This window comes from Leuciscus leuciscus, assembly GCF_965113295.1.
Source record: "Leuciscus leuciscus genome assembly, chromosome: 14".
In the NCBI taxonomy this organism is placed as follows: domain Eukaryota; kingdom Metazoa; phylum Chordata; class Actinopteri; order Cypriniformes; family Leuciscidae; genus Leuciscus; species Leuciscus leuciscus.
This window is the reverse complement of record NC_138738.1, coordinates 11239823-11257965: the sequence shown is the minus strand read 5'-3', so window position 1 is coordinate 11257965 and position 18143 is coordinate 11239823. Positions and strand designations below refer to the sequence as shown.

The window sequence follows — 18143 nt, the reverse complement described above, 5'->3', positions numbered from 1 at the left end:
TCATAGGTTATGACTAACTACAACACTGTGTGTGAAGGTAATGAGCCTTTGTGAGTGTGCTATGAATCAAGGATAAGAAATGTCGCTTATAACCATATTTATTTATGTGGGTAGTGAGTGGAGGAGAAGAGCCTAAGTAATATTGTCCACCTTTGTTCAGTCGCCATTGCGATTCCAAAAGTAGCATGGAGATATGAATATCATGGGGAATGGAAGACATAGACATTAGGATGCCATGCATGATGTGATCCAGTGTATTATGTTGTGCATGCAACTCTTAACACAAAGTAATACACTTTCCTTTTTTCTAGTTTATCCCAAGTTTGTGACACTCTTGTTGTCATGGTGTCCCAACAATCTGGAACAACTGAACGGGTAAAACATTTCATCCTGCAATAAAGATTAAAACAGGAAGTCTAATCCACAAATTCATCATATTCCCATCTAAATACACAAACATTTAAACAAACAAAACAAAAAAATCTGTAATTTTTTTAACAGAAAGGGCACCTTAATAAATTTTGTACTCAAATTACATTACAGTAAATAAATAAAATAAGTAAAGTTAGGTACAAGTCCTAGGTTTAAAGTAGTTTTTTGAAAACCTCTTCAATTGCACTTTTCTCCTGACCTGGAGAATTGAATGCTCACACTATCCCAGACTGAACTCAGGCTAAAGAAGTTTGAGGAAGGAAGCATATTTCTGTAGAGATGCTGGAAAAAGGTCATGGCCTTATTTAAGCCTATAGAAAAGACTTCCTACTATTAATCATACATGTAAAAATAACAGCTGCCAGTTTTACTCCTGTATCAACTCATTGGCCACTTCAGATGTTGCAGCTGAAGCTAACAGCTACAAACTGATGATTCTAGACCTTTTTTCAGTGCTAGCTTTACTTTACTGAGTCATTTTTGCAGTTACAAACACACATCTGAATAAACTGACATTTGAACTATTTGGATTTAACCTGTGACTGATCGTATTTACATGAGGAGAGATTCTAATAATCCTGTGCAGATTTTTTTTTTTTTTTTATCACGGGCACATCATGGATGCTCGCTAGGGACAAATTCATAGAAAATCCCAAAAAGTGGTAATATACTCATTATATACTCCACATATTGCCTACTCTAGGGTGTATGTATAAGGAAGGTTATGCAGGATAAGAGAGTTTTTTCCTGCAAAGCAAACCTCTGAAGGCCATATGTTGCCCTCAGTTAACTTTCACCAAAGCACATTTTCTCTATTTAATATTTATTTTAGGTATTTATGTTTTATATTCATTATATATTGTGAGATATAGAAACAAATATTGTTTTCCTTCCTCAGATATGTGATCCTGTCAAATTTCTTCAGATATAGAAATTTATATATATAAAAAATATATTATATACAAATATATATATATATATATATATATATATATAAATAATTTTCCTTATTTAGAAACCCATTATTTGTTTTCTTTTTGTCTTGACGCCCTTTCCTCAGGAAGTCAAGGCGAAGTCTCGTCCGTGAGTGTGTGTGCACGCGCGCTCGTGCTGAGCTCCTGCTGTCCTGCACTGCTATAGCGCAAAACGAAGAGAACGCAGTAGTTGAGGTATAATCTCGTGTTATAATCCCGTGTAAATTCTACTAGGATTACGATTTCATCTTGTTCAAATGGATTTGATCCATCAATGCCGTGCCTCAGATCCTAGATGATGTTCGTCAATGACCGCAGGTGAGTTTTTAACACGATTCTGTAACGAAAACCAAGTAGTATGGTAATTTAGGAAACGAGGAATTTGTGTCTGTGGGAAATGTCTGAAAGTTTGTGAAATAGTATCAAGTTTAGACTTGCTCACCTTTCGATATTTTTTTTTATTAAAAAATTCTCAAGAAATTTGTCTCATTGTATTATCCTGTATGGAGTAATTTACAGTTGATCTGACTGGTTAGATATTTATTTATTTGTAAATGCTCAAGTAGAACACGTGTGAAATACGATTTGCTAATCCAAAATGCCAGCACTGTTTTGAGCATAACATATTAATATTTATCTTATTATGAGAATAAGACTAAGCGATGGGCAATTTTGTCCCAATAGAAGTAATTATACGTAATACAATTTCCACTATAGTAAACTGTGTTTGAAAGTGGAACTTGTAGTGAAAATTAAATTTGAAACATATACAATGCAAACTTAAACGGTTTATTTTACTCTTTGTGTAGATCATAATAAATTAATTTTTATGATGGATTTTTATAGTTTACATTAAAAGTTTGGGTCTGTGACAAGGGTAAAAAAAAAAAAAAATATATATATACTTAAACCATTTAAAAAAGCAGAAATAAACACTGATTGCATGATAAAAAGTGTATGCAAAATATAATATTCAAATTAACACCTTGTAATATGTCAAGAGAATTGTGTGTATATCATACAATTTGATATAGAAGGATCCCATAGGACCCAAACCAAAAAATATATCTTTTTACTCTACATCTTATTATTCTATATTTTGTGTCCAGCTAGAAAATCTTAATGCATAAAGCAGAAGGAACTGCCCTGAATTGTTACAATGTTTACAGTGGTACTTTCCAGCAATGTTTTAGTAAATATTAATATTTACTTATTACTACACATTGTGTTTCAGAGTTGCAAGAGCACCCCCTGGACCCCATAGGACACTTCCAGGCTGAGCCCTTCGAGATGCAATGTCAACCACCTTTTCCTGAAAAGAACTGTAATAATCAAGAACCCAAACCAAAAATTGCATCCAAACCTAGAAAATATCTCCAGCATCATCTCAGTTCAAACTTCCATATGCACTTTCCACTCCACACCAACAAATATCTAAGTCCTCCGAATTCAAGAGGGCGTATGATGGAAATGCATAGAAAAATAGTACTGAAACAGGAGGGGTCACAAGAGAGGAAGACAGAGAAAAAAAATGTTACGGAAAAGACAGTACAAACAGATGAGGCAAAACCGGATGTTATTCTGGAACAGGGGGATGAGTTAGGATGCGGCGATGAGTTAGCGCAGGGAATAGATTTAGATTTGGTGGAAGGTTTAGAAGAAAGTGAGACATTTAAGTCAGAGGATGAGGAAGAGTCAATGGACCTTCTCTCTGATTCATCCAGTAAAAGAGAGGTGGGCGATAATGTAGAAGCAGAGCAGATACAAGTAGAGGACATAAGGAAGATAGCATGGGGACTGACTAAAAATGGCGTATCAACATCACATGGAAGTTCTGGTGATGTTCATATGGCTTCTAATAAAGTATATGGATCCATAACACACAGAGAAAGAATATTGTATGACAACATATGCAGCAGTAGAACTTTCATTGAAGAATTTTGCCCAGATGGTATAATCCCAGGCATAATGTTTTCACTTGAAGAAGACATAGATGGGATGTTCCCTGATATTTGTGATGCAGGCGAGGCGTTAGCAGACAAAGATGGACTTTCTGAGTGTGATCTCTTTGAACAAACAGAGCTTCTTGAAATGACAGAGACAGAGGACAACGTCAATGGAGATATTATGATGCTTACTATTGAGGATGGATTGAACAGCTCTGATTTGTCTTCAACTTCCATTGAGGAAGAGGATGATGAAATGCAGGTGGAAAAAGAGAAAATGGAGAAAAAAGGAAACAATTATTTGTCAGTCAAAAGGGCTTCTCAGGATCTCTCGGCTGCTATTGAGTCTCCAGACTGTCCCTCATCAAACAGTGGAGATGTAAATGTCCTTGAGTCCAATCAGACTTCTTTTTCAAATTCTCCTTCTTCTTCTCAGCCATTTATTGTTTCAGGCTCTGAGGCTATCTCAGATGATGATGTACCAGATGCAAATCACAACTATTGTAGCAAATATGTGGCTGATCATGATGAAGCCATGTCTGCCTCATTAAATTTTGATGTCATCAGCGCCCTCTCGCTTGTTCAACAGCAACCTAAAACCCAAGGCCAAAATGTACAACTTAATCAAGATGAAGAGAGCATTGGAGCAGAAAAAGGAGTTGCAAGTGACCACTTGAGTATATCTGAAGGAGAAGAACTCACTGTAGATCATGTGTATGAAGAGACAGAGCCAAAAGTCCAAGCCAAAGGCTTCCTTCAGAACAGGAAGTACTTTATGACTCGCTCTATATCGGTGGAAACCCCCAGTAAGAGAGTTGACCTAATGACTAGCCCTGCACCAGGAAATGGGCGACTTTTGCTACACCCACGCTCCTTCTATACAGATCAGTGTTTCCTTGAAGATAGCAGGCCTGCATTGACTGGTTCATTAGGGTGTCTTTCACAAGGAACCCTTTCCTCAAACTTAGATAAAGTTACAAGGGTGGATATTCCACCCCCTTTTGAACTTGCATCCATCACAAAGCGACCAATCAGAAAAAGTTCTCCGTCCCTCCCGAACGAAATCTCTGCTTCTTGCAAGAAGCCTGATTTCGGGTTTAAGCGATACCTTCTGCCGTTACGATTCCTTAGGAAATCAGATCGGAAAAGTGTGATGGATAATAGCTCAATCTCCTCCAGGTCCTCGTCCGAGTCAAGTCCACAAGCGTCATGCAAACGCTTGGATTTAATCAGGCATGACATTGGCAGCCTGGAGTTGCAGAACACTCCAGATTGCACACCACCTGTGTCCCCTTCTTCCTATCGCTTCCAAAAGAATAGACAAAAACAAGGACTAAACTTCACTCTTAATAATGATTTGACTTCTAGCAGCTTTTCTATTGAGCCAGGCTCCCTCTTTGAGCCTCTTCCCCTTTTCAAACCTCGATCTTTTTCATCTCCCAATACCGACTCATCGGAATACGAGAACGTTCAAAACGCTGCTTCTCACTATGAGAATGTGCAGATTCGCCTCCTGAAACCAGTCATTCAGAGTCAACGAAATCAAACTTCAAACAATGATACTGATGGCTATGTGGATATGAGCAGTCTGCCAGGCTTCCAGGGCAAAAGTCAGCCATCTGAGCAAGAGACAGATAGGTACAATTTTGGTAATCTAATGATACAATCCTATTTATTTTCTAAATTTACTAGACAAATTTGCAACCCCCTTAATCTGTATGTATTTAACTGAACCGATTATATTACAAAAGCTAATACAAAAGATGCATAAAAAAAGATGGTAAAAAACACAATAATTAAGCAAATCTTTGGTTATATTTTCAGGATTATTTACCTAAGAATCATGACATCAAGTGACAATCATTTGTTCATTTAAGACCTTTAGCATGACATCGGATCATACATCTTAATTTTTACAGTCATAAAGACAATGCTGACAGTGTCAACAATAACCTTCTGTACATTCTTGTTCTTTTTTTAAATCATGTGAATGAATGAATAAATCCCTTAGTTTGAACATATTACAATTTATTATTAAAATTGTAGTTTTAAGAACTCAAAGTCTTACAGTTCCAGATAAGTAAAATGCAATTTTTTAGACGAGCATCTGATCTACAATCATAATTGTTCATTAAAAAAAAAACTTAATTTTTTTCTGAACACTTTTTGACTTTTTGTCATGATTTGACCTTTTCTGTTATTTAGCCTCTACACTTTCTGTTCTCCTAATGTGAGGCCAGATGGAACAGTAGGTGTGTCTGTTGGTGTAACTAGTTCACAAGAGAAAAAGACAAAGGCATCTGACAAACTGGTGAGCTTATTATGAGAGTTTCTATGTGTCTTGCATGCATTTATTTCAATTTATTGTAACTCAGCTGTCTTTTTTTCTTTTTTTTAGACTGTCAACTGCTCCAGGGCTTTCTATTGTGCCAAAGAGCTTCTGGATAGTGAGGCCCAGTAAGTCAATGAAAACAACATCTCAAGTGTACGAGTAGAGCGGTGCAAATTATTTTCATCACTGAAAAACAATTGAATAGAAATACAATATTATTATCAACATGCCTCTTTTTTCTTCATTCAAGGCATGTTAAGACTTTACAACTTCTCTGTGAGGTGAGTAATTCATATATTCATTAATGACGTTTGCCTGTGGTTTTCAGGTGGAAATATGTTAATGTGATTATGAGAAATCTGAAAAATAGTGATAGAGTGCATCTTCAAAATACCGAAATTCCCATCCTTTTATTTTTTCTCACTTTCACACAATAGTCCGTTGAAGCCGATGAGAGGCTGATGACAGTGTGGACAGAGGTACCTGATATTTGTACTCTCCACAAAAATATCCACACTTTACTGGAGACCCGCTTAAAAGAATGGTAAGACGCTCTCACCAAAGCATGTGCAGATGGTACCTATAACTGTTTATCATCCCCAAATTATGTCCATCTGCCATCATTTCATCTGTTTCCTATTTCACTCCATTCATCAGGGATCAGAATCAAGGTATTGCTGAAATCATCCTGGCAAAGAAGACAGAGTTTTCCATTTTCTCTTCTTACATCAGTCATTATGATGAAAAATTGAATTATCTGGAGCACATACAAAGCACAGTAAGGATTTTTATTTTTTTTGTCATTGATTGACAACACTAACAGAATCAAATCTATGCTTATTATTAGGCATATCCATCAACCAGCCTCAATTGTTTAGTGCAGCTGTTAAAACTGTACGGTGTGTTTTACTGTATGGTTACATGTGAATGTTTATTTATTGTGCTTAGTTACTCGGATGGCATGTATTTGCATATTTCATAGCGTGTGTTTTATATCTCAGCTACTAGATGCAGTGACCCTGAAAAAGCAGTTCCTGCAGGTCATTGTGCGCATCCTACAGTACCGTATGTTGCTAACAGGTGACGTCTAAATATGTTTGTTTCTGTGATATACATCCTTAATGTTTTAACAACTAATTTATGATTTTGTGTGATTTTTATGTTCTTCTTTAACGTTTCTTATTGCTTTAAAACAGACTACCTGAATAACCTCTCACCAGACTGCAGAGAGTTTGAAAATACACAAGGTAAAATGCATTACTCAAATTACTCAGGAAGCCATTTTGTTCCCTAATTTAGTTTTCATCAATTTTAAGAAATTGATGTTTGATTCTTATCTTGGCATGTTTGTAATCACAATGGAAACCTTTGGTCTTGTCTCTCAGTGTGTATAATTGATTTACTTAAGCAACCGCAAATCTCAGATCTTCAAGATAGTTTCACAAAAGACAAATGACCTTTGACCCCCATCGTGCATTTTCATTAATCTTCTTAAACAAGCCTTTCTGCATTATTTATATATGATGATCATTTATTTATGAGGTGCTGCTAAAATAGATTATCTGTTGGTAAGGGAGGTGTACTGTTATGTTCTGCAGTGTGACGTACTATGCTTAATATACATTTATTTTAACCATTTTTATATTGATTGTGTAATTATTGCATATAGTTTTAGAAAATAATTGTATATATTCAATAATTATTGAATAAAGGTAATTAAAATAAATGCAATATGTCCAATTCTATTTACAATAAATGTTGTATATGGCATCTCCAGCACTAATCACAGTAATCACATCTAATATAAATATATAAATATATATATGTGTGTGTGTGTGTGTGTGTGTGTGTGTGTGTGTGTGTGTGTGTGTGTGTGTGTGTGTGTGTGTGTGTGTGTGTGTGTGTGTGTGTGTGTGTGTGATATGTGTATGGTATATATAAAAATGTATTTTTTTTTTTTTTTTTTTTTGTCCCGATGAGGAAAACAGCTTATAAATCATACAGAATGATGTTTTTATGAAAATGTAAAAATGCAGTTTTCTGTGATGGGTAGGTTCAGGGGTAGGGATAGAATATACAGTTTGTACAGTATCATTATGTCTATGGAAAGTCCCCATAAAACATGGAAACCCATGTGTGTGTGTGTGTGTGTGTGTGTGTGTGTGTGTGTGTGTGTGTGTGTGTGTGTGTGTGTGTGTGTGTGTGTGTGTTCTATTAATATCTATTAATATAATAAAATGATAAACAATATTTGCATAGTTTGAAAATGCCAATGTATTAAAATATTAAATCTCTACCTATTACTTTCTTGCCCCTTAGGTGCTTTGGTTGTGGTCTCAGATGTAGCTTATCATGCCAATGACAGCCTTAAAAATGGAGTGAGTATGTGTGTGTTGGCCTAATGTGCTTGCAGAGAGTCTAGATAAGGTTATATAAATATATGTGGAAACAAGTCTGTATGTGTATATGACGCCACTGTGACATGTAAGGGAATTTACCATGTTTTTTTCTCTCTGTCAGGCAGATCTCCTGCGTTTGGTCCACATTGAACACAGCGTTCTGGGTTTGACAGATCTCCTACAGCCTGGGAGAGTGAGAAATTCAATGGCTTACTGATCACATAACACCTTATACCTCTTATCCTATCAAATTTAGTTGGTTAATGAAATTGTTTAAAAAAACACAATTATTCAGTAATGGTGAGTAAGGTTGTCTATCTGTATCTTTGCCATAGGTGTTTGTGAAAGAGGGCACCCTGATGAAGGTCAGCAGAAAGTGCAAGCAGCCACGTCACCTTTTCTTGGTATGCGATTTGATTTACCCACAATATTTTTGCAACCTGATTATCAATTATTCAAATATTTTTGCAACCACATCTGAAAATCTTCTCTGTCATTTGGTTTTATATATCACTTTTGTTTGCTGAGATGAGATTGTGAGTGTTGAGCACACAAGACACAGGGTTGCTTTCTCTCTGCATAGTCTCTAGTGTCTCTCTTTTGTATTTGTGAGCTATTTTACTTGTTTTTAGAGTTTCCTGGCAGGATGTTGTTCTGTGTGTGTTTATGTCTAAATGTGCTATTGTTTTTGCCGTGCGGCTCTCACCCCAGAATAAGTCTGTGGGAACGGGGACAGAGCGATCTGTTAAGATAACAGAACATAGGGTGACAGGATGGATGTGAGATGGGCTGTCAGAAATACTCTAGGCTTTTAAACCAGACGGACAGTTGTGCCATGAGACGGGCATGTGGCCCCCAGAGTGATGAACTTGAACATCCCTCATGTTTTATTAATTGATGTAGGAGACAGACTTTGGCATATCGTAGTTTCTTATGCACCATTGATTAACATTTCAGAAGACAAAATATGCTGCCTTATCAGACAGAATCTGATGGTAAGAAGGCACATCTGAGTCCAATGTTTGCACAACATCCTGTCTGCAAAGATGAAATTTGGTTGTGTTTAGCAGTATAGTTATTTTCTTTACTGCCTATTATAACCAACAATCCTGTGCACATGATTTGGTATTTGTTGGAAAGAATAAAAATGGCGTCAGACTGAGTAATTAATGACTAATGGTTCTATTTCACAGAGGAATACAGTGAGTATTCTAGTCAGTGATTATTCGCTTTGTCATATCACAACTTGAATGCATGTTTGAATTTGTTCTAGATTATTATGTTATCATACCTTGGAAGCTGGCCTGAAACCAGCTGCCTTAAACACACTGCCTGTGTAGTCACTGACCAAAACCGACCTCATAGTGCTGTCTTGTGGTGAAAATTTGTTACTGCGACCAACTCATGTTAACTGTTGTGGTGTGCAAAAATAACAAAATGATCAAGTAATTATTTGTGCTTGTATGTTACATGTATGTTGTGTAAGTTTTTTTATATTACATTTTACATTTTCAGATGAATGATGTAATGCTTTACACATATCCTCAGCAAGATGGCAAATTCAGACTCATCAACAGATTACCATTGGCAGGGATGGAGGTATGAATGTTCACAATTATGGAAACTTCTACTGTTTATTCTTGCAAAATGGTTTTTGGAAATATATATATATATAAAAAAAAATCATAGGCATAACACTAATGCAGCATTTTTAGTGCCCAAGATGCTAATTTTAAGCAGTGTTGTTATTTTAACTAAAACTGTTAGAAATAATTTTCATAAATTGAAATGGAGCTGAAATAAAATGAAATATAAATATTATTTGAAAAAAAAACTTAAACTTGCTAGATTAAAACTTGAAAATTTGTGACGATTGGAAATGTTGCCTTGGCAACTAACTGAAACAAAATAAGATTAATACAATTACTAAAGTAAAACTGAAATATAAACAAATTAAAACTAAATAGAAATAGTTTTAAAAACTAATAAAATGACAAAATTACTAAAACTTAACTCACAATTAAATATATAAAAAATAAAAGCTTATTCAAAATATGAATAAATACTACAATAGCATATAAATAGTACCAAAATAACACTGATTATAAGTATGTATGTATGTAAAGCATTATTTAAATAGTACCTTATAGCACTCTGTATAATTTTTATTATATAATAGTATTGTCACGATCTGTGTGAGTCAGTCACCTGTTTCCTGTTTTTCCATTGTTCCTAGTTTCCCGCCAATCGTTAGTTGTCATGGACACTCAATAATCATCACATCTGTTTGTCATTGTCTCATCACCACTGTGTATTTAGGTTCCTCCTTTTCATTCAGTTGTTGCCTGGTAGTGTTTGTGTTTAGCATGCTGTTTTATGTTCTGTCGTTGTGCTGAATAAATCTAGCTGTTATTGGGAAATACTTATTCTGCCTTCATCATCTTTGAGCTGGGAATGTGACAAGTATAAATTGAAGAATATGATCTAAAAGAATTAGTATTATTATTATTATTAATTATGATATAATATAATAATTAAAGGTCTAAAAGATTAATAATAAAAAAATGCTTAAAAGAAAACTAGATGAGAATACAGAACTAAAAGAATGAGGAAAAATGCATAATAAATAAGATAATACATTTAAATTAAAATGCATAAAACATGGCAGATTGTTCTCTTCATATTATAGTTTGCTTTTCTTATACGTTTAAAGTTTCTATATGTATTTTATTTGTTTATTTGTGTTTATATTTTCCTTCTCTCATTTTGGCCTTTCCTCTTATAGAATCTTAATTTCCAATTTATTTTTCCTTTTGAGCTCCATAAATTATCTGAACCACAGACAGGGAGTGAATTATAATTATTAAACCTTTCTCACTCTTCTTGTCTTTCAGGTCAGCAAGCCACCTATAGAGAACCCTCAGAGTGCACTGAAGATAGAAGTGAAAGATATAAGCATCACTTTGTCTGCCAGGCAAGTGAAATACACGCACTCACTCACGCACCCAAGCATGGATGTGTATGTGTTCAGCATGACTGATGCATGTGTTCCCGTGTGCAGCTCCTGCATCGAACGGGACAGTTGGTTTGTTACACTGAATCGGACATTGGTGGATCTTGGCCCAGCATCAGGAGACGTAGTGGACTGTTTTGAGGTGAGGAAGCTTTATAGACAGTATGAAAAAATGTCAACGTGACACCTGAAAGAGTTGACATTTTGTTTCCCTTTTTTGAATTTGTCTTGTGTTTTAGTTAGTGGAGGGTCCAGAGATGTGTCTCGGTGAGAACGCTCCTCCCCTGTTGTCTGTTTCCCAGGTGACCGTTTGCATGAACTGTCCCACACATTTCAGCCTCACAAACAGACGACATCACTGCCATGCCTGTGGCAAGGTACAAATGCATACAGAGATACTTAGGTTAAACTTTATTTCGATGGTCCACTTCAGACATTCTAAAAACTGTAAGTAACTTTGCATCTACATGTCAACCAACTCTCATTAAAGTATAAGTAAACTGTAGTAGACTGTTAGGTTAGGGTTCAGGTTAGTAGAATATGTTGACATGTAGTTGCAAAGTTACTTATAGTTAGTAGAATGTTTGTTGGGGGAGCATCAAAATAAAGTGTCTGCAGATATTAAGCAGACAGTCTACTATACTCTAATGGAAGTTAGTTGACATGTTGTTGCAATGCTACTTATAGTTAGTAGAGTGTCTAAAGTGGACCATTGGAATAAAGTGCTACCCATACTTACATAGAGTACCACTTACAAGCTCTGTTAATTCTGGTTTTCCTATCTTATCTTACTTGTAGGTTGTTTGCAGAGATTGTTGCCGGAACAAATTCCCCCTCAAATACATGAAGAACAGACGTGCCAAAGTGTGTGATTATTGTTACACTGAACTGCGTAAGAATGGTACAACCGCAATATCTTTGATTTAATTTCAAATAGTTTTATCAATTAAACCTAGACTCTAATATGTATGTGCATCTGTTTGAAAGATATCGCCGCAATAACGGAGAGTTCCAGTCGACCGCTCTCTGCTGTCTTCCAAAACATTCATCCTTCAAGTCTGTGGAAGAGCCGCAAAGGCCATTTATCTTTCAACCAGGTATCTCATAACCTCTGGATTCATATCTATATCGAAATAATACCTAAATATTTGTTTGCACTCTCAGTAGATCATTTTTCACACTGATCTAACATAATAAATCAAAAAAATTTGATTACAACACATTTTTCACATCTATTATATAATTGGCATGGTTATGATCCTCTTAGTTGTCATTTGTCATGTAGTAAGTCACTTTAGTAAGAAAGTGTCTGCTAAGAACATATTTAATGCAGTGCGTCTTGAGTTTGAAGCCCAAGGAGTATAAGTGCTATTAAAAGGGATTTGCACTTATGAACCTTTTGCCTTGCAGCTCTTGAAGATGACTCACATAATTAAATATACCCTTTAATTTCACCCAAAAATCAAAAGGGCAAATATATATGAAGAGTTCAGATGCAAAAGCCTCTAAGTGCCATCTGAAATTTTCTTCTAGAATGATCATTTTTATCAAGCTCGTATATTTAAGTTCAGTAATTTCACTTAAATGGCAATGAAAATTACCGATTAATTGTAATTTAAGTGAAATTACTGAACTTAAATATACGAGCTTGATAAAAGTGATCATTCTAGAAGAAAATTTCAGATGGCACTTAGAGGTTTTTGCATCTGAACTCTTCATATATATATACTACATAAAGAAAATTCAATATTATTTAAGACTATTAATATTTTTGCCATTGCATTTTTTTTAATAGCAATTAAACCCCCATCCCTATTCTTATTATGTTAATGCAACTCATGTGTGTGTGTGTATATATATATATATATATATATATATATATATATATATATGTGGTATATATCATAAAATTAAATCGTACAAATTTGAAATGTCATCATTTAAAAAAACAACAACCAAACACTTCTTTGTGTGTGTGTGTATGTGTGTATGTATATGTGTGTGTATATATATATATATATATATATTCACATATATACATATACATATATTTACACAAAGTAGTGTTTAGTTGTTTTTATTTTAAAATAATGGCATTTAAAATTTTTACGATTTAATTATTAGCTTTTTACCAACTCACAAACCCCCTTCAGTGCCCTCACAAACCTCCAGGGATTCACAGTTTGGGAACAGGGTTATTATGGTTAACAGATTAAACTTTTAAAACATTTTTAATAATTGATATGAGGCTGAAATAGAATTAACTATACATCTTAGCTGTATTATAAATAATACTGCAATAACACTGTTAAAACTCTGCTGTAATGCATGCAAATCATCACTTATACAAGTTTTGTAATGAGATCTATGAATACATTTAATTTAAATAATATATATATTATTTTAAATGAATGTTTTCTTTATTTTTTGTTTATTTTCCTTTGAATTTGGGGTGAACTATGAAACATTAATGTGTTGTTGCCAAGGTGACAGGGTCTGAGGGCATGATGAGTGGAACGCTGCAGAGGTGCAAGAACAGCAAGAGAAGTTGGAGAAGCCTGTGGTTCCTCCTAAAAGATAAAGTTCTCTACACATATCCACAGCCTGAGGTACTGCACACAGTCACGTTTTTGCACACATTAACTTGCAACATGTAGTCTCTAATCTCTCCCTTGTGTCTTTTTCTCATATATAAGGAGAGGGTGGCGTGTGAGACCCTTCCCCTGCTGGGTTTCTCTGTGAGGCCGGAGGTTGAAGGGGAAAGCAGCATGTTTCAGCTGTACCACAATAGCACTCTCTTCTATACTTTCAGAGCCCAGGACAGTAACACTGCGCTGAGGTTAAAACACATAAACTTTACATTCACAGTACATTTATATAAAAATGTATATGATATATAAAAATGAATAATGTTTATATGTGTACTATACCATTCAAAATGTTTGGAGTCAGTAGGATTTTTTTAAAGAAATGAATACTTTTCTTCAGCATTAAATTGAAAAAAGTGAACAAAAGTGACAGTAAAGATATTCTATTTCAGATAAATGCTGTTCTTTTGAACTTAAAAAATATATATATCATGGTTTCCACAAAAATATGAGGCAGCACAACTGTTTTCAACATTGATCATTATAAGAAATGTTTCTTGAGCAGCAAATCAGCACAATATAATGATTTCTGAAGGATCTTGTGACTGAAGACTGGAGTAATGATACTGAAAATTCAGCTTTGCCATCACAGGAATAAAAAACATTTTAAAATATATATTCAAATAGAAAACGGTACTTTTAAATTGTAATAATATTTCACAGTATTAATGTTTTTACTGTATTTTTGATCAAATGAATCCAGCCTTGTTTAGCATAAGAAACTTCTTTCTAAAACACACAAAAAAAATATAACATATTTGTTAAGTTCTACTATTATATAATGTGAAAATTCTGTTCTGTTCTAGGTGGGTCAACGCCATGGAAGAAGCTACAGTTCTGTAGCATCAGTCGTCCTCGTTGTGTCGTCTTCTCATATCAGCAATTAAATCTGTTATTGATCATTCAAGAGCAATGCATTTGCACGTCATGCTCAAAAATCACTACCCAGTGTGACTGGGAGCGCAATCAGCCATCCCTACGCTAACGTGACGCAACACATGTATTTTTGGAATGCCAAGGGAACAAAATGCTCACACTCAGACATTTATTTTATGCCAAATGCTTCTTCCAAAGACCTCGTTGAGCTGTGGACACACTATAAAAGGCACTTCCAGCTGTCATCTAGATGAGAATATCTAGATGAGAACTAGTGATATGTTGCTTAACTTAACCAACAGTTTCATTATACAATGAAATATATTATGTAATATCCCAGATCACTCAAATATATTAGGACAATTTCTATAGATGGGAACTGGTGTGAATTTGAGCATCTTATGTTCAATCAGTGTTTTGGACAATGGCATCTACAGACACCCAGTGGGAGTAATTTTGGACCGATAGTATCTAGCAAGCAACAGAGCTGGAATTCTTGTTGCACTTGATGAGGATGCAATGTTTAATTTACTTACCTTTTGTCCAATTTGCCATTCTGTTCACTTGGAAAATCATGTTTTGTCATCTTCAATATGAGGGCTTAATGTATATTTATGAGGAATGTACAAGTAGTTTGTAAGATGGATTAACTGTTATTTTATCATTTGAATAAACATTATTTGAGTGTAGTGCATTGTGTTCACATTGAGTTATCAAACCCCACTAGTGCCTCAACTTCAGTGTTTTCTTCTTTTCCTCTTTTTGTGTGTGAAAATTTGCTTCCTTCATGTGGTTATGCATAGAATACCTATAACCTCTATTGGGTTGACCAATGCTGAAATCAAACCGTTAACAATATGGTAGTCATGCATATATGATTTCCTAAATGGTTCATTTCATTCAATTCAGTTCTGTTCTATTCAAATGTTTTTGTGTAGTTTTTTTTTTTTACAATGCAAATCATTCTAATTCAGAGGAGGAACCAAGAGTTTATGTTTAGCTCTATAACTTTTATTAAGATCCCTCTGTGTTTCTAAGTTTTATTTCCAATGATTGGCAGGTTGAGTCCACCGAGAGTGAATTTTAGAGATGCGATTCTGTGATTAAGTATCTTCAACTCAGTAATTAAAGAGTGTATTACAGATTGAGACTGTGTGTGAGGGATATGAAGAAAAAGGGAGGGGTGACGTTGCCCTGCTTCCACGTCCCCAGGAGACAATGTGACCCAGAACAGAGTGAGAGTGTTTTCTGGAGTACCTGAAAGTTACGGACACCTTGTCCCAAATAAGAGACACATTCATCATTTTACCTTCCTCTCTCTTTTCTTTTGTATTTTATTTTTCTCCCAAGTTACTCTGATCTCAAGCTATTCCTTGTCCATTCTGCCTATCACATTCTGCCTCACATGCTCCCCTTTTTTCTTTTCTGAAAGCATGAAAGCATATACAGTAAGACAGACAGTGTGTGTGTGTGTGTGTGTGTGTGTGTGTGTGTGTGTGTGTGTGTGTGTGTGTGTGTGTGTGTGTGTGTGTGTGTGTGTGTGTATAATATATACTATATGTGTATGTATAAATGTATATGTGTAACAAAGTTGTGGCCTAATGGTAAGAGAGTCAGACTTGTAACCCGAAGGTCACGGTAATGCCCTTAAGGAAGGGACATAACCACCAATCGCTTCCCGGGTGCCGCAGTGAATGACTTCCCACTGCTCCGTGTGTGTGTGTGTGTATCCACAGTTTGTAGTGTGTGTTCACTACTCTAATGTGTGTGCACTAACTTGGATGGGTTAAATGCAGAGGACAAATTCTGAGCATTATCATACTTGGCCTTCACGTCACCTCACTTCCCTTATATAGAGAGAAGTGGAACATATAGGCTACAGTATACGTATATAATGTTCCACTTTAATCAGGTTTATGATTGAAAAATGATTGTGGTTGTAACCAAGTGCATTACTTGAGCTAACAATATACGATATAGGCCTACACTTACATGCAAAATCGTCCATTAATGAATCATTGTTCCTTCTTGTTAGATAATCTACATAATCAGAAATTCTAAAGGAGAAATAATCTCCTTATTATTTCCAATAAATGTGTCCAGCATAGCACTTGGCAAGGTTTTTCAATTGCATTGCACATTAGATGGATGGACCCAGGTTGGATCCAAGGTTGCTTGTTTAGATGAAAGAAAGAGCACCAAGTGGCGCTCACTGTGCAGAGCCAAATAACGTCCAGCTCCCCCTCTCTAGGCGTCATGGGTTGAGCTTGACCTAGTCCAGCTCCAAATCTGTGGATCTAATGGGTCGAGGGATAGAGTTATGGGTAGGGTTAGGGTGCGGTTGGACCTTCTAGCTACATGTGTTAAGTCAGCATAAAATACATTTTTACTTTATTTGAAACAAAATTGAACAAGAAAACAGGACTTTTGACAATTTTTATTCATTGACAACTTATTGGATTGTGAAAAGTAGGCATTCCATAATGCAATGGATCTGCAGTTGGGCGTGGTCTGTCAGGTTGAGGGGAGGGGCTTGATGACATAAGCAAAAAAGGAAAGTCTCAGAGGGAAAGATTACAAACACAGAATTAAGAACGAAAATTCTGTAAATTTTGATTTCATAATTTAAAGGTCTCATTGAACCAGCTATGCATTTAAGAACAAGAAAGAAACCGAAAGAAATGAAATACCTTGTTAAAGACAAAAATGATTAACGGTGGTTCTGGATGGTTAAAGCTTGGAACCATACTTTTCTAGTGGATATCTATACTCACTCAAGGGATGGTGCTTCCACACAGCCCTATAGGCTTCTTCAAAGTACATGACTTGCACTGAATTAATGATAATTAGTTGTACTTTGATTATTACTGTTATAATGTCTGTGATATGTGTGATAATAACTGTTAATTAGGCGGTAAACATTACTCTGTAATCTCTAATTAGACTCTAATTAGACTGCTTATATAGCCCAACCCACTTCACCTTTCTCACCGAGAGAGCTATAATTAAACAAAGTCGACTTAATTTGCCTACATTGGCATAGTGAAATGCATGGCTCTCAGTACACTCCCGAGCAAAAAAAGGGCCACACCCAAAATGGCTATTATGAAGCCATTAACATTAAGTGGAACAACACTAACTTTTTTTCCTGTAAAAAGCTGTCTGCAAGTTTACCCACATGGCTTAAACATTTAAAGAAAACAAAAGGGAAGGCTATCCCATGCTAAATTACTTTATCTACAGTATTTGTGCAATTCTTGCTTATTTTCTGACCAGCGATTTGTGATTAAAATGGTTAAGACCATTAAAAGACAACTAAATATAATTTGCCATTTTTGGATTGGCCCATTTTTTGCCCATGAGTGTAAATTAATTAATTTTAAAGGTAAACAGTTGTGTGTATTGTAAATTATAAACAGTTTTATCGTTTTAGGTCATAAAATAGATTAAAGATAGATAATCATGGATGTAATGGTCAAACAGACATATTACAGAATACCAGTTTTTATTCTTTCATATTTCT

At 35.2% G+C, this 18143-nt stretch overlaps 1 protein-coding gene across 2 annotated transcripts; it reads left to right on the top strand.

Annotated features, from left to right (window-relative positions):
* The first annotated feature begins 1515 nt into the window (after window positions 1-1515).
* On the top strand, window positions 1516-15309 carry fgd5b (FYVE, RhoGEF and PH domain containing 5b). Of its 2 annotated transcripts, none has more exons than XM_082137113.1 (21): window positions 1516-1724; window positions 2641-4990; window positions 5558-5663; window positions 5751-5809; window positions 5935-5965; window positions 6122-6228; window positions 6342-6462; window positions 6686-6764; window positions 6881-6931; window positions 8004-8062; window positions 8205-8276; window positions 8419-8487; window positions 9599-9682; window positions 10978-11057; window positions 11145-11238; window positions 11336-11473; window positions 11895-11988; window positions 12084-12193; window positions 13583-13705; window positions 13793-13935; window positions 14551-15309. In XM_082137113.1, exons 1-21 carry the CDS (start codon window positions 1715-1717, stop codon window positions 14585-14587), a joined length of 4017 nt encoding a protein of 1338 aa, XP_081993239.1. In that variant the 5' UTR covers window positions 1516-1714; the 3' UTR covers window positions 14588-15309. The 2 variants fall into 2 exon arrangements, with proteins under 2 accessions (XP_081993239.1, XP_081993238.1); XM_082137112.1 differs by having other exon boundaries at window positions 11895-11997.
* The last annotated feature ends 2834 nt before the right edge of the window (window positions 15310-18143 follow it).

Excerpts from the sequence above, each read along its gene's own strand:
- fgd5b (XM_082137112.1), top strand. Across the intron at positions 5,966-6,121 it reads CTTTACAACTTCTCTGTGAG|TCCGTTGAAGCCGATGAGAG; the intron begins GTGAGTAATTCA and ends TTCACACAATAG. Across the intron at positions 11,474-11,894 it reads ACTGCCATGCCTGTGGCAAG|GTTGTTTGCAGAGATTGTTG; the intron begins GTACAAATGCAT and ends TCTTACTTGTAG.